Source organism: Chamaea fasciata, unplaced genomic scaffold, assembly GCF_029207755.1.
Source record: "Chamaea fasciata isolate MVZ Bird 193981 ecotype frontalis unplaced genomic scaffold, bChaFas1.0.hap1 SCAF_3, whole genome shotgun sequence".
NCBI classification, from domain to species: Eukaryota; Metazoa; Chordata; class Aves; order Passeriformes; family Sylviidae; genus Chamaea; species Chamaea fasciata.
In genome coordinates, this window is record NW_027094088.1 from 1,560,198 (window position 1) to 1,583,316 (window position 23,119).

The following is a 23,119-nucleotide window of genomic DNA, read 5'->3' on the forward strand; positions in this document are numbered from 1 at the left end:
CCAGTGCTGATAAAAGAATGGCAGCTTTCTGATGCTTCAAACTGTGTTGGAAAGTTTATTTTCTGCCAGGTTTGGGGGTCGCTGTCACTGTCACTTGAGAGTGCTGCCCCCGGTGAGGTTTCTCCTCAGTCTCCTCTTCCCCAGGCTGATCAGAGCAAGTGATCTCAGCTGCTCTTTACACAACTTCTCCTCCAGACCCTTCACCCTCCTCCAGCAGAGTCTGAGACACCCCAGCTTCCACTCACTTCATGCCACACACAGGTTTTTGTTTGGATCAGTGTCTGCTCAGTGAGGAAGTGTTGCTTTTCAACTTCTTTTCTGCCAGAGTCGGGATTAAATGCTCAAGACAGAATTTCGTGTTCAGACTCAGATGTTTATTAATTCTTATCTATGTTACAGTCTCACAAGCTGTGAGTTCACAGCACTTGTGGCTAACAAGGTAAAAATGGCCCCATCTCTTTCTCTACAGGCCTTTTAAGGATAAATTGTCTGATAAGATATGACACCTCAATTATTTTTACTTTTAACCCAAGAACCAACCACCCGTGGCCCGCAATGTGGATTTTTCTACCCAATTACAAAACCCCACCCAGAGCCATGGAGAAGAAGGTGAAAAAGAAGGACTCAGCCTCTGCCCTGAATCCTCCATCTTGCTTTATATCTATTACTGTATTTAAAACCCTTGAACTCTGAGTTTCCCACCCTGTGCTATCACACCCTTCTGTCCAAACCCCACAGCCACAATCCCAGTGCTGTCAGTCAATTTTGGGAGCCTTTTCCACGGGCTCAGGCCCAATGCAGTGTTTGCTGGGGGCTCAGTGCCTGTGGGCACAGAAAGTCTGGAATCCTCAGTGCCCAGGGCTCCAACGAGGAAGGTTAGGCTGGGTTCCCCTGTGGTCACACAGCACAAACCCGGCTGGGGCTGAGCCACCCGTGAGATCCTGGGGAGGCCAACGAGGGCCTGGCAGAGAAACCAGCCTGGGAGAACAAAGGAAGGTTGGGATTGGAGAAGTTTGTGTGATAAAAATTCTCTTTTGCTAGAGGGTTTTACAGAGTGGCTGGAAGCAAGAGAGGGTGTTAAAAGCTGTTTGAGGGACCCTGAGTTCTCTTTGCTGAGGTTTTCTTGGCTGACCCTAAACCCTCCCCCTCTAACCAACGGTGCTGGCGTGTCAGTAGAGCTTAGATTTGAGACTGCAAGACTTTTTCTACATAAAATTCCTCTCTTCTGATTTTACTCTATTAGGGCAAAATGCTGCATAGACAATCCTATTTACAGGCATGAGGCAGCTGCTTTTCATTAGGATCATTTGCCACAAGCCCAGCTGCCAAATTACTTCTGCATTTAAAGAATGACTCTGGGTCCCTCTGCCAGGGCAGGGGTGGCAGCAGGTGAACCATTTCCATCCAAATCAGGACTGGACACCTCAAAACCTTGTACAAATCAGCCCAGCTGAGCACAGATGCCCCAGCCAGGAGGGGTTTTGGCTAAGAGCCACCAGTGGATATTAAGGTCCGGTTCCACTGCAGACAGATCTATTTGTTGAAAATCCCTAGAAATGTGTTACTAGATGAACTGGGCCCTGCAGAATTATCTGTGGCACAAGATCCTCCCTGGCTCAGCGTGGGTGGCACTCCCTTGTGGGGCTCACAGCCCAATCGCTCCGGACAGAGACCCAAAGAAGTGGTGACCAAAGTTACCATTCTACAAATCCCCTTTCCAAGCACACCTTATTAAAAATTTTGATGGTAATTTTCAGAGCCATGAAGGGCTGCAATGTTTGCTCAGTCTTTTTTTGAACCAACAATTCTTCTGGCTTACTCCAGGTGGGATTTTTCTTTCTGGCTGGTGAGTTGCTGTGGCTGCTGGCAGATGTTCACCCCACTCAAGCTGTTGGTTTTTGCTCCCGAGCTCCTTCCCAGCCCAGCCAGCCGGGACAGAGGGGAAGCGTCACACACTGACACGGGCCAGCTTTTTTGGCCTGACTGCTGTTTTTAACATCTGGATTCCTTCGTGTGAAGTCATTAACAGAAGTAAAAGAGAGTTCAGGCTGAAGGGGGAGGAAGTTCCCCTCGGATAGCTCATCCAGTCTGTTCTTTGGGGATTGCTCACGTCTGTGGCACAGCCATTGGAACGCCCTGCTGGGGAACTAAGATGTGTTTCTGATTCTCCCTCCAGGAGCCGATGCTGAGGGTGATGGCAGCTGCCAGCACGGGCTCACTCATCCTCCCTGCAGGTACAGAGCAGCCGGGATTTAAACCTTTCAGGCTGAGCTCATTTCTGCCCCGGAATCAGGCAGGGCTTTGCCACTGGGCTCAGTTGCACAGCCTCAGTGCAGGCAGCAGATTGCTCCTGAGCAGAACCCACTCCCCGAGGGGCTTCCACCAAAACTCCCGACTTCTGTCTGGAGCTGGAGGCACCGCGGCTCGTCTCCGCCTGGGTGATTTTGAAGGATTTCGTGCTGCCAGGCACAGCGTTTGGGAGCCGTTTGCTGCCTGCACAGAGCAGGAAGAAGAATCCATCTCTTTTATCACCTCTGCTGCTGTGGTCTCCCAGCGGCCTCGTGGCGTGGGCGTGCAGAGCAGAGCTTCCTGCAGCCTGTCAGAGCTGGGATCTGTCCTCGTTTTTATGATTTGTTTGTTGGGTTTTCAACATTTGCCTTCACTTCTCCCCTGTGTCAGAGTCTTCAGCAAGAGCAGGAAGTGGGAGCTCTGCATCGTCCTCGTGCTCCAGGGCCACGTGGAATTAATTAACAGCGCTAGAGGAAAAACTGGTGCCACGTTCTCCATTTCAGCTTCTGCACTGGTTCTTAAACCACTTCCTGGCTGCAGTATCATCCTGAAAGCATCTGTTTCTTTGCTATTTCCCCCCCCTTTTCATATCCCTGCTGCCTTCCAGCCCCGGGTTTGGTGGGTGCCCAGTGAAGCCAGCAGCAGCACGCTGGAATTGAAACCTTTTCCCAGGCTGGGAGTTGCAAGGATACGGCTCCTGGAGGCTGTGGTGAGGCCAAAGGCGAGGGGAAGAGGGGTTTATCAGCCCAGATAAGGCAGGTCTGAGTGCAGCTGGTGTGGAGCACCGAACATCCCAGGCAGAGCTCACCACCAGCAGCCTCCAGTCCCAGCCCCCAGCCTGGGGCACACAGGGGGCCAAGGTTTGGGATCCAAGCACTGGGATCCCATCCCCAAAGCCCTCACTGAGGGGATGGGGGGAGCCTGTCTGACAGGGCTGTGCTCACTTATCCAGGGCCTTCAGGAAAATCCCTCCTTTAGAGTCTCTTGGCACATTTGCCATGGCACCAGGCAGGCTCCCAGCCCCACTGCAGCCGTGCGGGCTCAGTGCCTCTGCAGAGCCCTTAGCACCTCGTTCCTGAGAAGGCAGGGAGTAAATCCCATCAGTCTGGGAATCCCACAGCCTTTGTGGCATCTATTTTATTGCTTTTTTTCCCCCCAGGTCTTTTTTTTCAGGCTGCTTTGGGACAGAAGGGTGCAATACAACTAATTTATTTTTTTTTTTTAATTTTTGTTGTTGTTGTTGTTTTGCCAGACTGGGAAAGTCCTTACGGTGCTCCGGGGCTTTCCCCACAGCCACGAGGATGTGTCCTTCCCACCGGGTGGGAAATGCTGGGTTTTGTTATCCTGAAATGTGGTTTCTTTCTCAGAGAGAATGGTGGGACTGTTAGGATGGGTCAGAGTGTTGCTGGCTCTCCTTCGGCGCCGCTGCTTTTTGAGGGGAACAGCTGCAGGCAGATGTGCACGAGAGAGAGAGAGGACGGACCCACCTGAGCAGGGCGAGCTGCTCATCTTCGGGTGGAGACTGGGATGGAAAACTCCCCCGGAGCCATCACCATCACCCCGGGCCACCCTGCACAAGTCCCCCCAGTGCTGCAAACAGCAATTAGCAGCAGAATAACAACGCCGGCTGCCTCCCGGGGGCTCAATTAGCCCTGGCTCGCAGCAAGCAGGGAAGGATAATGCCACTCTCACCCTGGCTGCATCAGTCTTCTTTTCATTTCTTCCCAGCAGAGCAGCACAAGGAGGGGATGCTGCAGCTCCATCCAGGTGCCAGCGGTTCAGGGGTGAATTTCCACCCTGGCTGCTGGGAAACACAGCCCCGTGTGAGGTTTTTTTTATTATTATTTTTTTTTTTGTGCGGTGAAGATGTGAGTCACGATCCCACAGCCTGTCAAATTCTTTTGGTCTCCCTGTTTTGGAGAGCCGTCATTGATTATTTCGAGCTGGGAAAGGGGGCAGGGAGGGATGAGCTGGGATGTGGCTCCCCGCTGCTATTTCAGAGGATTTGTTAGTTTTGCAGCTGACTGTGGAGAGATTAATAGACAAACCCCAAGCACTTCGGTATTGTGTGCTCTTTATTTTTAATAGAAATCAGTTCTGCAGTGCTTTGCAGGGCACAAAGCTGCCTGCAGCCTGGGTTTCCCATTGGGAAAAGAATTCCTCTCAACATCTGAGGATGCCCTCATGGGCTAAACAAGATACTGCAGCTCGGGTGTTGAACTTCGACTTCTCGGTAGGTTTTGTTTTATTTTGTTTGAGCAATACTGGTTTTCGGCTAGATTTCTCCCTTCCAGCTGCAGTGGGAGCTGACTGGGGGTGCTGCTGCAATCAGTTTGGTTCTCTGGGGAGCAGGAGCATCCCTCAAGGTGAGGTGGGAGCTCAGAAGTGGATCAGGACCAGCAGCTGTTGTTTGTGGATGTACCAGTGGGTCCAGCTTCTCTCACTGAGGTTAAATAATAGTGCCTGAGGATGCCCACGTTGGGATAAAGAAGAAATAGGTGCCTCGAAAGCCCAGGGAAAAAATCACTACTAGTTACTTTACAAATCTTGCAGGTGCACAGTCTGTGCTATTAATCTATAAAAAACCCACAAAATGCAGAGTTTAAACGAAATATCAGTTTTATTAACAGTACTACAGCCCACCAGCAACATGGGTGAAACACTCCCCATGATAAACCAGAGCGTGGTGGCATCACTCATTTGAAACATTAAAACAGAGGATCAGCAGCTGAATCAAGGAAGAGCAACTGGTGACCAAGCAAAGGCAGCTCCCTGTTTAAGGAAAACATCAGCTCCCGAGAAATCCCTTACCTTTAATTGTATCCGAGAGTGTAATTGCATCTTGGGCCCCAGCAGACCTAAAATCAATCCGGCTAAGGAGTGACACCAGGAAACGGGACTTTAATGAGGGACACAAAGAAACGGGACCTAAACTGATGCTTATCTCTGGTCACTGAGTACAGGAGCTGGTTCTACATAAGGTACATATAAATAATAGAGCAGCCCCTGCAAGCAGAGCCCTCGCCAGCTCACTCAGAGGGATGGAGCACCCTGCAGCTGTCCCTGCGATTTCACTGGGCACGTTGCTAAGCTCTAAAGAATCACACAGCTTTTGAAATCTATTTTTAAAAAAAATTACCAGTGATGTTACCGTTTTTCCTAAAAAATAGTCTCGCCCTTGATAAAAAAAAAAAATGTTTGTTTTGCAGGCAGCTTTTAGCTGTCACCCTTTGTTTTGGACCCTAGCTATTTCTGTTTAGCGAGGTGGGGAGCAAAATCCTAATTTCTCATCCTCTAGCTCTTCCCACTTGCTTTTGGTGCATAAGAGAATTATGAACGTCAGCCCAGTGTGATTTTCACTTTCTCTTTGTTCAGCCATGCAATCACTAGAGGGAGGCAGATGGCAAATTTATCCACCCTAAGCTCTCAGACGCTCCGTGGTGCCTTATAAATGACAGCAGAGCAGTTGTAAGTAGGAGCTCCTGGTATATCACACTGCCTGGGGGGAGAAATGTGAACACTTGCTGAAATCAGCTTAATTTTGTTGACTGTCCACGCTGGCAGCTGTGTCCTCCTCAGCAGCTGTGCAGCTGCTTGGCTCCTGAAGGTCATGCTGGGTCCCTCAGCTCATCCTGGGCTGGTTCAATCCCCTGCTGAGAAATCAGGGGTGCAGGAGCTGCTGGAAAGGCTGGGACATCCCATCTGGGGATTTGAGCCCAAATGTGGTGTAGGATTTGTGCAGCTCGGCCCAGGCCACCGTGGACGTGCCCACGAGATCTCCAAGTGATGCCCTCGGGCCAGGGGACCCCAAAATAAGAATCAGCCGCTGCTGAACGTGAAGATTTAGTTGAAAGGGCCAAACATCCTAATGGGTGATTTATGTTTGTATGGAGATTGGCTGAAAATACAGACTTGCCACCAAAGAAGCGATCCACATTAAGGCTCCTCACTCAAATGCTTACATATCAGCACATAAAAAATAAACCTGATTTATTTCGTCATCCCTACCACCTGTTGAGCGCAAATGAAGCAAACGCTCCTCCTCCCCTCAGGAACCAGAAGATGCCTCAGGGCCCTCCCTGTTTGCAGCAGGGTTCCCTTTTAGGGTTTACATCCTGGTAGCACAAGCGCTGTCCAAAGGAGGGCAAACCTCACTTCCATGGAGTTTACACCACTGGGACACACACCAGTCTTCAGGCCCGTGGATGTTGTCTACTTCAACTTCATTAAAGCCTTTGATTCCATTTCCCAGAGCATTCCCTTGAAGGAACTGGCTGCCCCTGGTATGGACAGGTGTACTCTTTGCTGGGTAAAAAAAATGCATGGCTGGGCACAAAAGAGGGGTGGAGTCACCATGGAATATCCTGTTCTGGAACAGAACAGCTCCAAGAATTCCACCAAGTACTTGCGAGTGTTGTCCAAACGCTTCCTGAACTCCATCAGCTCGGTGCTGTGACCACATCCCTGGGGAGCCTGCTCCAGCACCCACCCACCCTCTGGGTGAAGAACCTTTTCCTGGTGTCCAACCTAAACCTCCCCTGACACAGCTTCAGAGCCGATCCCTCAGGTCCTGTCACTGTCACCAGAGAGAAGGGCTCAGTGCCTGCCCCTCTGCTTTCCCTTGCAGGAAGTTGTAACTGCAGTGAGGTCTCTCCCCTCAGTCTCCTCCAGGCTCAACCCCATCGCTGGTGCTGAAGACACAGACAAGGAGAGCATTAAACATCTTTGTTTTATGGCCCTGTTTGTGAGGTGACCATCCTCATCCTGTAACAGACTGATGCCACTGCTGCACTGACTTTTGTTATTAATGTGTTTAAAAAAAAAAAACAGAGTGTTTTTATGGTCTCCCACAGTTCTGGGCAGCTTCAGCTCCAGCTGAGCTTTGGCCACATGAATTTTCTCCCTACAGTGGTGAAGGGCATCTCTGTATTCCTTCCATGTCACCTGACCTTGCTTCCACTGGGCATACACCCTCCCTTTTGGTCGCTGTTCCAAAAGAAGATCCCTGCCCAGCCAAGCCAGCTTTTTATCTTCTCTGCTTGACTTCTGACATTTGGGAATTGCCTGCTCCTGTGCCTTTAGGAGGTGATGCTTAAAAAGGGACCAGCACTGATGGACACCAGCACCTGTAAAAACATTTTTTCCCAGGGAACCTTACCCTCTAATTCCCAGAGCAGCCTGAAGTCACGTCCAGGGTTGAAGTTTTGAGCACATTTCCTCTCTGTCAACGGAGATTTTTAAACTCGATGGGTTTTTTTGTGATCTCTGTGGCCAAGACAGCCACCAATGACTCTTTCACTCGTGACACCCTCACCCACCCACAACAAATCAAGGAAGGCATCTTGCCCATGGTACCTGTACCACGAAATCATCATCCAGGAGTTTTAGGAATCTTCTGAACCTGTTTGTGCCAGCTGTGCCGTGTTCCCTGTCAACATCTGGCAAGCTGAAGTCCCCCATAAGGACAAAGACTCCACATCTGGAGGGATTTTGGCATGTAGATGTGGTGCTCAGGGTTTCATGTTGGGCCTGGCAGTGGTTAGGGTTAATGGTTGGACTCCATCCTCTCGGAGGGATTTTCCAAGATTCTCTCTTTCTGTGGTAAGTGGGGAAGGGGTTTTGCAGGTCTGTCCACACCCGGACAGCAGGAGGGGGCTTGGGGTCACTCTGAACACGTGGAGTTATGGACAGATGGCTGTGGGAGAGACGGCTTTGTCCTGCTGCAAGAGTTACGGGCCCTCACTGGCCTTTTGGTCATTGGGGCTGCAATGGGGTGGCTGGAAAAGCTTAAAAATTGGGAGCTGGGATGCTGCTGTTTGCTCCAATACCACCGAAAACCCAGGCAGCTGGGACAGCCTGATGCACTGCTCGATTTGACCCCCAAAAAACACCCGTGGGGACGTTTGTCCCTGAGCGCCCATCGTCCTGTCAGGCTGCAATGAGCTGGAAGAAAGAAAATAAATCATTTTATTTTGCTAAATCATGATTGGCATTTTAAAAGCAATATTGTCAAAGCTGCCTGTCAAAGAGCCTAATTGCCTAATCTGCGTGGCTCCTAATGACAAGTCAGACTATTGCAGCTGGAAGAATTTTAAGCGTCTAATAATTTATACATCATCACCTGGGCTATCTGCTCTCCACACTTGGGTGAATGTGGATGAGGAGAGGAGCTGCTTGCGTTTCAAGGCAATTTCACCTGTTTGACTCAGCCCTGTCTCGGGATGGTGCAGCCCTGGGGGAAATCACAGCCTTCAGCAGAAGCTGGTTCAAATGTGATGAAAACACTCACTTTTACATCAGGACTCTTTTCCTCACTCTGGTAGTTGAATTTTTTTTTTTTTCTCTTTTAGAAGACAACAAGCAGCTTGGGCTCTGCTTCTGTGTCACATTGGGGTATCAGCACCACTTGAGTTTCAGGTTAGAATATCGTGCGTTCAAAAATGGAAAAAGTGTCTCTTTACCCAGACATCCAGCACAGAAACATTTGGGCAGCAAACTGAAAGGACAAGTCTGTCCCTAACAAGCTACAGCTGGCCTCATTTCATTGATTAGCTAATTGCTATTAGCTAATTGCTGTCACTGGTGAAGCAGGGCCCTATAAGAGTGAGTGGGCTGCTAGGCCAGCCCCTTTGCTGTAGGGATGTGTTTTGGAGAGGGTCTGGTAAAGGTGGTGACCCAGCATTTGCTCTGCCTGAGGGATCATTCTGGGGAGAGACGGAATTCTTTGGTCCTGTTGGGTGTTTCTAGGTTTTGTTTTTCGGGTGTTTTTTGGAGGTTTTGGGGTTTTTTTTGTCTTATTTAATGTTGTGCCTGTGGTAAACCTCTGCCATGAAGCCTTTACCCTCCCCGTTTCTTCTGGCCCTGCTCTTGCTGCCTTGGCTGCTGGGGCCAGCTCCTGCTGGCCAGGGCCCTGGGGGGCTGCCCAGGCCCTGCTGTGATGCTGCTGCTGCTCCGGGGGTGAGTGAGGGGAAGTGGGGACTTGGCTCCCTGTAGGAAACTCCCCTCCTGGGTGCAGCGTCCTGCCTGCTTTACAAATCCCCCTCTCCTCTGCACGGCCCTGGGGGATTAAAGCCTGGCTGGGCTTTGCTTGCTGTGTTTTGGGACTGGTTTTGGTGTTGGTTGTGGCCCAACAGCACAGATCAGGGAGTGCTTCAGGATGTAGGGAGGGGAGAAGATTTATAATCACATGGAATAAATGGTGTGACCTTGGGACTTGGCCCAGGTGCAGGCAAAACCCCAAGGCACCGGGCTGGGTTTGGTTCTCCCTTCCCGCTGGGCTGGTGTTGACATTTCTCTAAGCAGTGTTATAAACACTGGGAATTGGTATTTGGGCCTGCAATTGGACTCTTGTTTTCTTTTTTTTTATAGGCAAGGGGATCCTCTCAGGAATATTGGAAGATTAAACCAGGTCAGAATTAGTTCTCAGATGAGATAAGCCTGTTTAAAAAAAAAAAAAAAAAAAGAAATTATTATGAATGTTTTCTTCCCTTAGAATTGGCTAGGTACCTCAAGCCATGAGTAAGAAGTGTGGAAAGTCAGGAGTGACAGCCTGGCTGTGGAGAGGGAGGTGGTTGATCAGTCCTGAGTGCTGGGCCAGGGAAAAATCAGTGCTGGTGTGGGAGATGACCTGTGCCACTGTCCTGTGGCTGCCAAATCCCTGCCACAGAGCAGGTCCTGCAGGCAGGAGCAAAGCTCTGCAGCAGTTAAAACGAGCGGCAAAAGTCCAACCCAAACTTTAGGTGTGCTCCTGTGGGGTAAATCTGTGGTGAACTCGTCACTCTCCTGGCTTTGGGAGAGTGGTTTTGGAAAACACTGCTTTTCCCTGCCTGAGGAAAGCTGCTTTCCACTTTGGGGAAATATGGGGAGATATCAACGCTGGGGCTCTAATGGCTTCTGGCTTGGCTGAGCCCTTTAAACCCAGGAGGTTGAAAATGCCTTCAGGAGAGCTTTGTCTCCCAGCTCTGCAGGTGTATAAACAACTGAGGTGGTTTAGCTTGGATGTGAGGGGGTTTTTCTAAGGAAAAAAACCCCTTGGTTGTTGCTCCCTGTCTTCCAGAGCCGGAATCTCCCCGGTTATTGGCCTATGTGCCTATCAGAAGCTGCCACAGGGTGCTGAAGGACAGATATGGGGAGTTTTCTCCTCCAGCACTCCGTGCTGATTTCCCTGTAAGCTTTTGGTGCAACTGGACGATCTGGGCAGGCTCCAGGAAGCACATCCTGATTTACGTCCGGGGGTTTCTCGCCGAGGAGGCTTGCGACAAAAACGAGGACAAACTTCTGTTTGAAGGAGTCTCCTCCCTGGTGGAAAACAGTGTTGTTTATGCCTGCTGGAAGAAGGAGATGCATGTTTTTGCCACCTTTGCTCAGGCTGTCCACGTCGTGCTGCTGAAGAGGCACTTGCCAAACCGGAGAGATGCCCGGTTTAAAGGGAAGTACTACGTCTTCCGAGACCAGCAAGGGGAATCTTCCTCCAAAGATGGTGTGATTTCTGGAACTTCAAAACCGCCAGAGAAAGGTGGTGTTTCTCAGTCTGGCTGGGTTGAAAACTTTAGAGACACACTGGGCTTTGCAAACACAGGTGGCAGCCCCAGTGAGCTGTTGCAGAGAAGAGGATTCACTCTGGACACCACGGCTGTGGGAAGCCCTACGGAGCTTCTCCAGTGTGAACACGCAAGGACACAGGCTCTGGAAACAAAAGCTCCGCGTGGGCTGGGCTCTGAGCTGCTGGGAGCTCAGGAAGCTCGAGGCTTAGGAACACCCGAGGGAATAAAGCCCACTGCAGCACAGGATATCTGGGGGCAGAATCCCCCTGTGAGTGAGGACAGTGCTGGGAGTCCTGGTCGTGGGCACAGCGTGCTTTTGGAAACCCCTCTGCTTGGTGCCTTCCAGGGAGCAGAGCCTTTTTGGCAGCCAGCAGACGTGAGCCTGGAGAGCAGCCAGCCTGTCCTGAGGCCAAAGGGTCTGGGCCACCTGCAGTTGACCATTAAACCGACGGGCACGGGGGGCCTGGACTCGGCTGTGCCCTCTGAGCCTCTGTCCCCTGGCACAGGACGAAGCCAGGAGGGCACAGGCGGCACCAGGGACAGCCAGCTCGGCGCTGCCAGCCTGGAGGAGGAGGAAGGCCGTGCCCAGCTGAGTGTCCCAGCTGATGGCCTGCTGCCCAGCCTGAGGAGCCCCAGTGTTGTGGTCACCAGGGACGATTTGCAGCTGCCACCTGAGAGAAGCCAAAGCCGTTTGGGGCATTTGTCCGTGCCTGAACCTGAGCCAGGCACAACTGGCCTCCGACACACCGAGCTCATGGATATTTTCCCGCTGGGAAGTTTTAGGGGAGCTGTCAGGAAGAGAACAGTGCTGCATCCCTCTGCACCGGGGCTGGCTGTCCCTGCTTTGGCAACAGGACTGGAGCATCCTCTCACAGCTGTGCCTGCCCTGGGGACAGAAACCATCCCTGTGCTGGTGACCTCCTCCCCAGCACCGGTCCCCGCAGGCTTTGGCTCTCTGGATTTAATCCCTGAAGAACCTCTTCCTCCACAAGTGGAGCCTGTGTCCGTGGTGACATCTCTACCGGCTGCTCTGGATGGGGACCCTGTCAGTCTCAGGCAGAGGGACATCTCCCCAGCCAGCCCAGGAGGACGGGAGATGGGCTCCCCTTCACCACCTTGCCATCCATCAGCAGCCTCTGAACTGGGCACAGACAGATCCTCCAGGTGCAGGATGCAAAAGTCGGCGCTGGGACAGGCAGGTGGCCAGGGGGGCAAAGCCACAGCCTCTGTGGGCTTGATGGGCAGGAGTCCCTCCCCAGCCTTTGTCACTGTCCCGGGGCCAGGTGTGAGGCTTGAGGGCCATGTCAGCAGTGGCCCTGGGGTGACACCAGCTCTTCTGTCTGACGCCAGAGAGGAGCACGAGGCGCCTGTGCAGCACCAGGACAGTGCTCCCAGTGACAAACCAGCTCCTGTCTCCAACCTCAGGGGATTTAAAACGCAGGGAACCACAGAAGCTGTGCAGGTGGGCGCAGGACGGAGGATGATAACTGCCTCCTACAGCACCACCCCTGCACAGCCTGATCTGCCTGCAGCTCGGTGGGGAGAAACACTGCCCAGAGACCAAAAGCCTCTGGAGCCCTCTGGTGCACCCAGGAACAGCCAGGGGCCGGAAGGACAGCAAGGGAAACATGCTGGTAGGTGTCTCAGCACTTTGTGTCTTGGCAAAAGTCACCTGTAGAAGTCCGGAGTACTTGGTGGGGGCAAGGACAAGGCTGTGCCTTCTTCCACTTGCAATCTCCACTTGGCATCATAACCTCCTGTCTGGGGTGACAGGTGCCCTCCAAAGCTGCTCCTCAGCAGGACAGGGGAGAGAAAATGTGATTAAAGGCTTGTGAGGTGAGATAAGGACAGGGAGAGATCACTCACTCTAGTATCATGGGCAAAACAGACTTAGGAGATCTGTGTAATTTCTTACCAATCAAATCAGGGCAGGATAACGAGAAATCAACCCAAATCTGTTAAACAGCTTCCCCCCACCCCTCCCTTCTTCCCAGGCTCAGCTTCACTCCTGGTTTCTCTACCTCCTGCCCTGCCTCTGGAGGAGCAGGGGAATGGAGCCGTAGCTCTCCAGTTGAAGTGTGGAGATGTGGCTCCAGGGGCTGAACCTACAGAAATCTCGTAGCAGGAGAGGGTGTGAAATGCCACCTTGTCCCGTGGCAGTTTGCAGCGCTCCTAAAAGCCTGATGTATTCTGTAACATAAAACGTAACATGTGGTGTCATACGTGTATATAATAACCCTCGGTTGTGTGTTTCTTTTGGGTGTTCCTGGTGTGTCAGAGCTGGGCCCTCCCTGGGTAACGGAGTACTTTCCCATCAGGAGCTGCCACCTCGTCCTCCGGGATGGGTCTGGCACGTTTTACCTCCCACTGCATGCTGACGTCGAGCCCAACATCTGGTGCAACTGGACCATCTGGGCAGGCCCCCAGAGGCACATTGTCATCTACGTCCAAGGGTTCCAGGGGAGCGATGGCTGTGGCAACAACCAGGACAAGATCATCTTCCAGGGGGTCTCGTCGAGCGTGGAGACCCAGGTGGTGTTTGCCTGCCACAGCCGAGGCACTCTGATCTTTGCTGCACAGGCCACGGAGGTCCAGGTGCTGTTTCTGTCAGGGAGGGGTCCCAGAAGCCATGAATACAGGTATTTTAAAGGTCTCTATTATGTATTCAGAGACCCCGAATCTGTGGGCTCTTCAAGTGACACCAGAGCAGCTCCCCAGGAGACATCTAAACAAGAGAGCTGGACAGGAGTGGTGACCAAAGGTTTGTTGTCCACGCTGACAGCTCCTCCAGGCCCGCCAGCTGCACCTGCTGGGGGCAGGATCCAGCCTGACAGTGTGATCCCAGAAGAAGCGGCCCAACATCCTCCTGATCTCATGGAAGATGGTCAGCCCGGTGCTAACCCGAGTGAGCGTGGTCAGGATGAAACCAGGCTGGAAAGGAACGGTGGCAGCAAGGGCAGAGAAACTGAGGACGACACGTTGGTGGGGCCAGCTCCAGCTGGGCAAGACAATGGGGGTAAAGCTGAGCCGCCTGCCTTGGAGCTGACCAAAGGGGACACAGAGCCAGGGACTGCTCTGGTCACCACGGTCCCGTGTCACCCGGCTGGTTCCCCTCGCTCAGACGTGCCCAGCAGCAGTGCAGGTGTCTCTGGCACAGCCCCTGCCCTGGGCCAGGCCAGTGACGGCCCCTCAGAGGTGACAGCTGCCGCACGTCACACACAGACACCAGTGCTGGCAGAGCCACCGCTGAACACCAGCACAAACCCACCTCTCTACCCCTCTCCTGCTGTGACTGCTGCTGATGTGTTGTCTCTGGGAGGAAGGAATGAAGACCTCTTTGGTAAGGTGATTTCTTGGTTATTCCTGGCTGAGCTGATGCCTGACCACGCGCAATATCCACCTGCGGTGGTGCAGCACTCTCTTAAGAGGTTTTGTTTGCAGACGTGGCTGTTACCTTCAGGTGGGCCTTGTGGTACCACTCCTGACTCCTGTATCCGAGGAGGGAGAAGATTTGAGAATAGGATTATCAGTTGTAACACGGGCATCTATGGGATTACGCTACTCGTAATGGGGACAGGCTGGTTTCTAATCCAAGTGTTTTGAGTTATCCAGGGAGGAGCCAACCTCTCAGCTGTGGCTTTACCCCCAGAGCAGACTGGAATTGCTCATCTTGGTTTTAAACAGCCCTGTCTTGCATTGGCTCCTCTGTAGCCTGTCCCAGTGCTCCCAGGCATGATCACCGAGTCTGAGCGCCAGAAGCTGGAGAAAGGTTTAAAAAATCCTTTGTCTCTCAAAGTTTAGGAGTTGGGGGTAGATCACTTACACAGGCAATATTCAGCTACTGATATGTTTTAATTTCTGCCTGGAAGCAGAAGATGCTTTCAGTCGGTGTTCCCTCGCCTCCAAACTGTTGTTGCCCCTCCACTGCAGATTTTATTCAGATTTTTTGCGTTTGCTGGCATGTAACGCCCAAGCTGCTTTGCTCCACTGGGATCCAAGGCAGCTCTGGTGCCTTCACAGGGATCACAGTTTGTCTGCTTCCAGAAACTGAAATGAGGTTTGCTGGGGTGATTTCTTTCTAAAGATCACTTTCCACTCTAGAGGAGAAGAGGTTGTCTTCAGAGCCTGACATTTAATTTCAGCATGAAGAACAGAGGAAGCAGCTGGCACGTGGCACTCTTCTTGCGAAGTGACACAGACCTAACAGACTTTCCCTCCCCCAGCCCTGGCACGTCAGTGGCAGCAGCCTGATGCTTTCCCTTGCTTTGGCAGGTCTGATGTCATCTGTGGAGAATGACACAGGACTGCAGTCCCAGCACCATCCTGGAGGTGAGCCATGCAGAGTTCAGCTTGTCTTGACACCCTGCCCTGAGCTCAGGGAGCTGCCTGAGGCTGTGCTGGACATCACCTGCTCCTTTAGAAAGCAGTGGCAGTTGTTTCTGAGTAGTAACCACTCTGAAGATGTTATTTTTTTATTTTTTAAGATGTCACTGCAATCCCACAGTTGTGCTTTGGCCACTTTGTATCTCCCCTGGAGTTCAGGTTTGTTCTGAATGAACAAATTAATAATAATTAATAGATGCTGACTTGTTTGAGTCTGAGCATTAGTTTTTGGCTATTTAAATATGGTTTTTCTAAGGTCAATAAGGGTGAATGAACCTCAATTCCTCCAGCTGATGTCCTGTGACTACCAGGATCAGAAATGTGCAGAAATCCTGTTCTCAGACCAGGGAGAGAAGGAAAACCCTCTTATGGGAGAGCAACTAAACAATATAAATGCAAGGTTCGTGCAGCCCAGCAAGCCGCGGAAACAGCTTGCACAAAGGAGTCAAAACAGAAGGAGCCTGAGCTCAGAACAGGGGAAATATTGATGAACAAATAGGTTTTAAACAGCCAACTGGCAAATCTGTGCCAGCGTGGATTCCAAGAGAAATTGGCTTTTAGACTCCATCAATGATTACGACAACCCCTCTGGGGAACAGAAGAGCTACAGGCACGTGAATGTGATTGGATACGTATTGGGAATGTTGCTTTGTGTCAGTTTCTCACTGAAAGATCATTTCTAGTATCCATCGACAAGCATTAACTAAGGTTTGTGTTCACCTGTTACTCAACAACTTGCTCTAGCTGATGCACAGCTCCTGGAAATACCCATGTGGCGCTGACCTGCACAAGCTGCTCCTGTGTTGGTGTTGAAGGACTAACTCATTTAGGGGGCCTGTTTGTGTTATGTGCATTTGAACATGCCAGGATGTTGTGTCTCCTGGCAGATGTGCTGTTTGAAGTCACTGCCGAAATCAAACCCAAGGACTGGATCCCTCGCGGTGGAAGCGAGTTCCAGAAGGGTCTCCTCGAATCTCTGAAGGATCACGTAAGCGTGGGCATGGGGAGGGGGAGAAAACCAGGCGGGATGTCCCAAATCTTCCTGTGGAAGGGACCGTACTGTGCTTTTGTGTTTGGGGGAGGTGACCTGGAGCTAAGCAGATGGGAACAGCTGGCGTTCTTCTAAAGAACGGGCTCAGAGCAGTGGGCTGTGGGACATCTTCTGCATCCCAGGTGGTTTGTGAAGGGGGAGAGCAAGAGGAGGTGCTGCCGTGAGAAGAGAAGCTGTTTGCTGTCATAGTCCTGCTTGTCAAATGTCGAATCAGCACTGGTCGCTCTGTTCCTTTGCAGATCCAGAAGAACCTGAAGCTTTCTGCCAACAGAGTCAGTGAAATAAAGTTAAAGGATGTCAAAAGGTGGGGTTAATGCTGTGCTGCTGGCTTGGCAGGTGACTGCTATAACCTGTAATATTTCTTGGATTAGCAGCGGCTTGGCTTCTCCCTCTCCTTCCCCAGGAAGAGACATGTGTTTGTTCCTCTTTCTTGATCTGTAACTTGTCCTACGAGTAGAAAAAAAAGTTGAAAAAAAGTAGAAAAAAGCAGAAAAAAAAATTGTTTTCTAGACAAAAGATGGTGAAAATTGATGTTTAGTATTATCTGGGGCCTACAGAGGTCTAAGATGGATTTAAACTTTGGAGGAAAAGGAGGATAACCTCACCTGCTGGAGAAAGCTGGGAGCTGATCTGGGACTGCAGGTTGCTACTACAATTCACTCCACACAAAAATCTGATCGTTTCAGCCTAGCTCCAGACGAGGAGCCATTCCTGGGCTTTCCTTTTCCCCGTGGCCCAAGTGCAAAGCTTCCTCTTGGCACAGAAAATCTTTGCAGGAGCCAAATCCCGTGCCAAGGGCAGAAGGTGTAAACGGGCTGCCAGAGCTGGGCCTGCAGTGATGTTTTCCTGGGCTCTCCCCTGCCCACAGGACGAGCGATGCCAACCTGCTGCTGACCTTCTGGCTGCACCTGAAGCCCGAGGACAGGAACGTGTCCGTGCTCCTGCACTCCCAGCTGGAGAAGCTGCTCGGCACCTCGGTGGGCGTGGAGCAGCTGCAGCTCGTCTCGCTGCTCGTTGAAGGTGGGTGCTTCACTCTATTTTTTTTTTTTTTTTCCCCTGGTGTAAACCCTTTCATGCCAAGCCCGGCTTGACTCAGGGCGTGGATTCCCCGTGACAGACGTGAACGAGTGCCAGGCTGGCGTTGGCCTCTGCGGGGAGGAGGCAGAGTGCTTCAACGGCGTGGGCACCTACCTGTGCCGCTGCAGGAGGGGCTACGAGGACCATTCTCCCAGCAAGGCCGGCACGCTGTGCATCCGCACTCCCCGAGCAGGTAGAGGATGGAGCTGCAGCCCTGCTCCCTCTCGCGGTCTGCCGTTTTCCCGCTGGGAATGTGGGAGGGTGGTTCCTGCGGCGGTGCCGGCACCAGGGCCACCTCTGCTGATGATATTCTGTGTGAAATTACCGCCGCGGTGGCTTCAGGTGTCCCTGCCAGGTGTGGCAAGGGTGTGTAAGGCAGCTCCCAGCTGGGAATACAACCTTTCTGCGAGTCTTAGCTTCCTTTCCCCAGTTTGCTGCTTTCTCTGCATCGGGGTTACAGCCTTAAGTGTGAGCCCTTCAGTTATCAGCAAAGCGTGGCCGAGAGGGATTTGTGAGCTGCCTCTGCTGTGACTGGTGTGATCAGCAAACCCGGCGGCTCCTGTGAGGCGCCCCGTGTTCTCCTGTCACTCCGTGTGGGTCTTGGTGGGGAGGACAGCGATGTTCCGGGTGTTTACCCCAGCCGAGCAGGTGGCATGTGGCGCTTTACTGCAATCTGAGGTGGCTCATCCAATCTCGCAGAGCAATGGGGCCTCCCAGGCTGGAAACCAGCAACATTCTGCAATGCGTGCCCCAAACGCTGTGGCTGCTTTACCCAAACTGCTTCAACATCCCTGCAGTGGCTAAACCTTAACGCGAGCTTGTGGCCAAATGTAATTTCTCACCCATCCTACCAACTCCAAGTTGATTAACAACTTGGGCAGTCTAAGCCCGTGCAGATCAGCTGCTTATTGTTATATTCTGGTACATTTATGAATCCATCTGTATCTGTTGGGCCATGGGGAGGGTCCCCCCGGGCCTGGGTGGGAGCAGCAGCAGATTTTTTAGTCTCTGTGTAGCTGCATGTAGGTTTGGCAATGGCTTTGCTCGGTCGGGGTTCTTCTGGGCTGGCACCATCCTTGTGCTGCTCCTGGCTCTTGGTCGAAGTATTTCCCTGGGATGGAGGTTTGGGGAGACATGCTCTGGTCTGGAGGCAGGCGTGAGGGTTTCTGGAGGGTGGAAGGTGCTGTGGCTTTTTTATCTTCTTTTCTTCTCTTAGGGCCGGGATTAAATGCTCGGGAGATGCAGTTTGTGTTCAGACTCAGATGTTTATTAATTCTTATCTATCACAGTCTCACAGGCTGTGAGCTCTAGCTAACAAGGTAGAAAATGGCTCCGTCTCTATCTCTTTTAAGCACAAATTTGTCCAATTAAGAAATGACACCTTAATTATTTTAACTTTTAACCCAAGAGCAAACCACCCGTGGCCCGCAATGTGGATTTTTCTATTCAATTACAAAACCCCACCCAGAGCCATGGAGAAGAAGGTGAAAAAGGACTCAGCCTCTGCCCTAAATCCTCCATCTCACTTTATATCTCTTACTATAGTCTAAAACCTTTAAGTTTTCCCCCTGTGCTATCACACCCTTCTGTCCAAACCCCACAGCCACAATCCCAGTGCTGTCACTCAATTTTGGGAGCCTTTTCCACGGGCTCAGGTCCAATGCAGTGTTTGCTGGGGGGTCAGTGCCTGTGAGCACAGAAAGTCTGGAATTCTCAGTGCCCAGGGCTCCAACAAGGGGCGACGCTGAACTTCCTGAAGGAGCCGTGGGACGCTTTGCAAAAACACCGGGATGAGGCCTCGGCCCTTTTCTCTTGCAGGGATCAGCACCTTCCTCCGCCACGCCGACATGCTGGTGGGGGCGGCCCTGGTGGCCGGCCTGGTGATGCTGGTGGCCTTCGGTGTCCTGTGTGTCACTGCCCTGCGGGGACGGGCTCCCAGCAGGAGCAGCCCAGGGCCTGAGGAGGAGCCGGCCATGGAGCTGCACCGCCTGGGGGAATGCCTGCAGCTCGACCCCTTTCAGCTGAAGCTGAGGGCCAGGTCCCCGGAGTGGCTCTGGAGTGTCCGTGCCCACCACGGCCAGGTCTGCCCGGAGGAGCCTCCCCAGCTCTGAGGGGATTCCAGCCCTCAGTGACCTCTGCTCCCACGTCTCCCAGGGATTCTGGCCGTGCCAACCCTTCTACTGTGTTTTATGGACCGTGAATATCCCGCAACGATGTTCCTCCTCGTGTTGTAATTTAATTTTTTTAATGCTCGCTCAGCTTGGGGAACAAAATGTTTTCCTGTACATCTGTTGATTTACCCTGCTCGAGATGTGCACAGGAAAATTAAAAAAATTATTTTTGTTGTTCTAAGAAAAAAGGATATTAGATGTTTCGGTGCTTAATACGAAATTAAAAGTTATTCTGCATCCTGCTCCGTGCTGCCTGCTTTCTCCTGCCCCCCAAGGCAGAGCTCTAAGGGAAAGCCCTGGCACGACCTGAGGATCTGCGGGGTATTTCTTCCAGCCTGGCTGAGAAACATCTCCAAAACCCGACTTAAAATCTTGGTGAGAAACCTGGTCAGGTTATGGCAGGTGGCGTCCCGCTGGCTTAACGATGGGGGACGGCATTTTTGGTGCTTGCATGAACGCTGGCCGCAAAAATCCCCGCCACCACCCGGGATGTAAAGCCCAGCTGCCTCCCCAGCTTCTCCCGGAGCCTGGTAAGTTCTGTGTTAGTTTTTGAGGTTTTTCATGGGAGCGGCGGCAGATGCCCCACTGGAGGGAGCTGTCTGCCACCAAAACCCCGGGAAGGCTCTGCGGCGCTGGGGGTCCCCCAATGCCGCCGCCGGCGCTTGTCCGGCAGCTTGGGGCAGGATGTGCTGTGGAGGTCAGGGCTGAAGGCAGCGGAGTTTGCACGGGGATATGCCCAGCTCGGGGTGTGCTCTGCACGGACAGCTTAGAAGCGGCTGGAAATGGCCCTGCTGTGTTTCTCTGCAGGTGAGGATGCTGGTGAAGGAGTCAAAAGGAGGGCCTGGGGTCTTTCTTCCTTAGGACAACTCTTTTCCATCCTCCTCCTCCTCCTCCTCCACACGCACGAAAAAAGAAAGGGGCAATTCCTTTATCTCAGCCATTGAACTTTGAAGAGGCAGCGTTTGCAGTGCAAGGGGGATCTGCCCAAGGAGAGAGTGGCGGGATTCAGCAGGGATTGGGGCACCAAAAGTGCCGGTGGTGTTGAGAGCGCGTTGTGTGCGCTGAGGCGATAAAGGAACGAACATCCTCCGCGCTTGGCTGGCAGCTGCCGTGCCCCTCTGGCAAAGCGGGGTGGCTGTGCTGCTCTCCCACAACAAGCTCATCCGAATTAGCTGGTGCTAACTTCAGCTCTGTTTAGCGCCATCCGCTTTTGGGTGCCTAAACAGAGAAAATTTCATCTCTCAAAGACATCCTGATCATTGCTTCCTTTTGACACACGTGCAGCAATCGCCTCTTACCGAACGTTTTCTCTGCATGGCTTTCAAGGTATCTTGTGAATAGCAGAGAATTAAATGCAAACGTCTCCCTAGGAGGCAGATGAGTGGGTGTAATTTCCCATTGTAAAGAGAAGGAAACCATTAATGTGTTTGCGCGGAGCGTGCTTGTTTCCTCGCTGAGATCAAAGAAAAGCAGCGGGGGGCTAAAATAATACTGTCATTATCCCGGCCTTGGATTTGGTCAGTCACCATCTCCCTTTTTCCCTTCTTGATCCACAAAGGGGCCTTGGGAGCACTTCAGGTTGCCAAATCTTCTCCCTCCCGGTTAGGTAAGGTTTGGATCCCATAGCCAAGCAACTGATAAGCAGATGGATGCTTCTGCTTCTTTTCCAGGAGCAAGGTGAGCCTCACACTGTGCTCCTCTGTTGGAAGCCAGCTCCTTTAATACTGCTGTAGTCTGCTCTGTAACTCAAGCACCAGGATCATCCATGGATGATTGGATCACCTTTCCCTGCAGCTTTTCATCCGGACAGGATGTCCTGCTGATGCTCCTGCACAGGGGACAGAGGAAAGCCTGGAGCTGTGTGCCTGGGAGACACGTCAGGCTTTTATTGGAAGCACCCAAGGTATGTGTGTGATCTGTGTGTGGAGCAGCAGGACGGAGCCAGAGCCCAAGCCCACTGTGAGCAGTAGCTAGCAGGGCTTTCCCCTGTTATAAAAACACTGCCAAATAGCGTTGCTTTTTTCTTTTCCACTATGTCTAAAGAAACTGTTTTGCCTTGTGAGCTCCAGGCTGGCTTTAGCACCAGGCCCATCCCTCCTTTCCTGCTCTCCCAGTTGAATTGAGAGGGGCTGATGTCTCAGAATCCCAGGATGGGTCAGGCTGGAAGGGATCACAGTGGGGTTATGTGCTCAGGCAGGGTCATGGCAGAGCTCATGGCACAGGATGGTGTCCAGATGGTTCTTGACTATCCCCAGCGAGGGAGGCTCCACACCCGCTCTGGGCAGTCAGTCCCAGTGCTGGGGCACTGCACAGTGAGGAACCTCTTCCTCACGTTCCTGTGGAACTTCTGAGCCTGGCCTTGTTCCTCTCCAGGTGCAGGAGCCTGAATTTGTCCTTGTTGAACTTCAGGAGGTTCTTCCCTGCCCATCTCTCAGCCTGTCCAGGTCCCTCTGAAGGGCTCACAGCACCCTGGGGTGTCAGCCACAGCTCCCACCAGTGCACTTGCTGAGTAGGCACTCTGTCCCAAAATTCCTTCCCTCTGCTCTCTGTCATCTGCTGTGGGATGAATTAATAGACAATAAAACAAGACAAATCTGCCGGATCTGTAAATCTGAATTTGGTCAAGCCAGAGATTGACTGGAAGCTCTGCTGCTTCTGACATCCAAAATGAATTTGTCACCTCGCTGTGCAGAGCTCTGCTTGCTCACAGCCCTTGGCCATATGAAATGACACACTCTGGTGATTTATGGGCCTCCGCAAATGACTTTTTCTTTTCAGTAGGAACTGTTCTCTCATGCATTATTGCTGTGTGACTGAGGTGTGTGCAGAGGTTTCCGAGGGTCTGGGATTTACTTGGAGATTGGGACATGCCCTGGGAACTGCAGGTGAAGAACAGTATTTGTACATCAGCTGATTTTTTTTTTCTTTTAAAAGACATTTACTAAGCCTGGTGGTTAAACACATTCTCCCCAACTCCTCCAAGTTCATCTGACTGTTTTTTTTCCCTGGTTGTTGAAGCAGGCAGGGCAAACCTCATCTGGCCTCAGAGCACTCGGACATGAACCATCAAGCTAGGGCAGAAAATATGAAGGCAGTTCCTTGTGGGGAGACCCCTTGTTCTTTTTGCACCCACGCCATCAGAAAAGCCAAGAAAATGAGTTTGGTTTTTCTCTCCTCCAACAAGAAGAGAGCTGGGAAAGGGATGTGGGTGCTCACAGCCCACTGGCACACTGCTCCTGTGTCTTTCCTGCCCAAAACTTTCTGCCAGTCATTGTCATGCTGAGGGAACCTCCAGAGGCTCAGATGTCCTTGTGTGGAATGGATTTAGGAAGTCACCCCAAGTGAGTGCTGGCACGGGCTACTGGAGTGAAAAAGTGGGAGTGTGCCTTCATGCTGTGATTTGAATGGCATTAATGTGCAATATAACCACAAACCAGGGGCAATCACCCCTGGGGAAAGTGGGGTTCGCCACAGTGCAGAAAACGTCAGCAGTGTTTTGTTGACTGCCTCAGTGATGCTCCCTCAAGTGAGCGACTGTGATTAAGTGGAGGGAAATCTGCGACAGCCTCAAATTAATGAGGCCCAGGGATGGCATTTTTCTTCTA

At 51.9% G+C, this 23,119-nt stretch overlaps 1 protein-coding gene across 2 annotated transcripts; it reads left to right on the top strand.

The window, feature by feature from the left end:
* Nucleotides 1-8,930: 8,930 nt before the first annotated feature.
* LOC136286291 (uncharacterized) lies at nt 8,931-19,757 on the top strand. 2 transcript variants are annotated; one of them, XM_066177700.1, is made up of 10 exons: nt 8,931-9,246; nt 9,658-9,697; nt 10,346-12,466; nt 13,111-14,172; nt 15,105-15,161; nt 16,103-16,203; nt 16,506-16,570; nt 17,135-17,286; nt 17,363-17,536; nt 19,162-19,757. In XM_066177700.1, the coding sequence occupies exons 1-10, from the start codon at nt 9,118-9,120 to the stop codon at nt 19,452-19,454; spliced, it is 4,194 nt and encodes a 1,397-aa protein (XP_066033797.1). In that variant the 5' UTR covers nt 8,931-9,117; the 3' UTR covers nt 19,455-19,757. The 2 variants fall into 2 exon arrangements, with proteins under 2 accessions (XP_066033797.1, XP_066033798.1); XM_066177701.1 differs by having other exon boundaries at nt 17,384-17,536.
* The last annotated feature ends 3,362 nt before the right edge of the window (nt 19,758-23,119 follow it).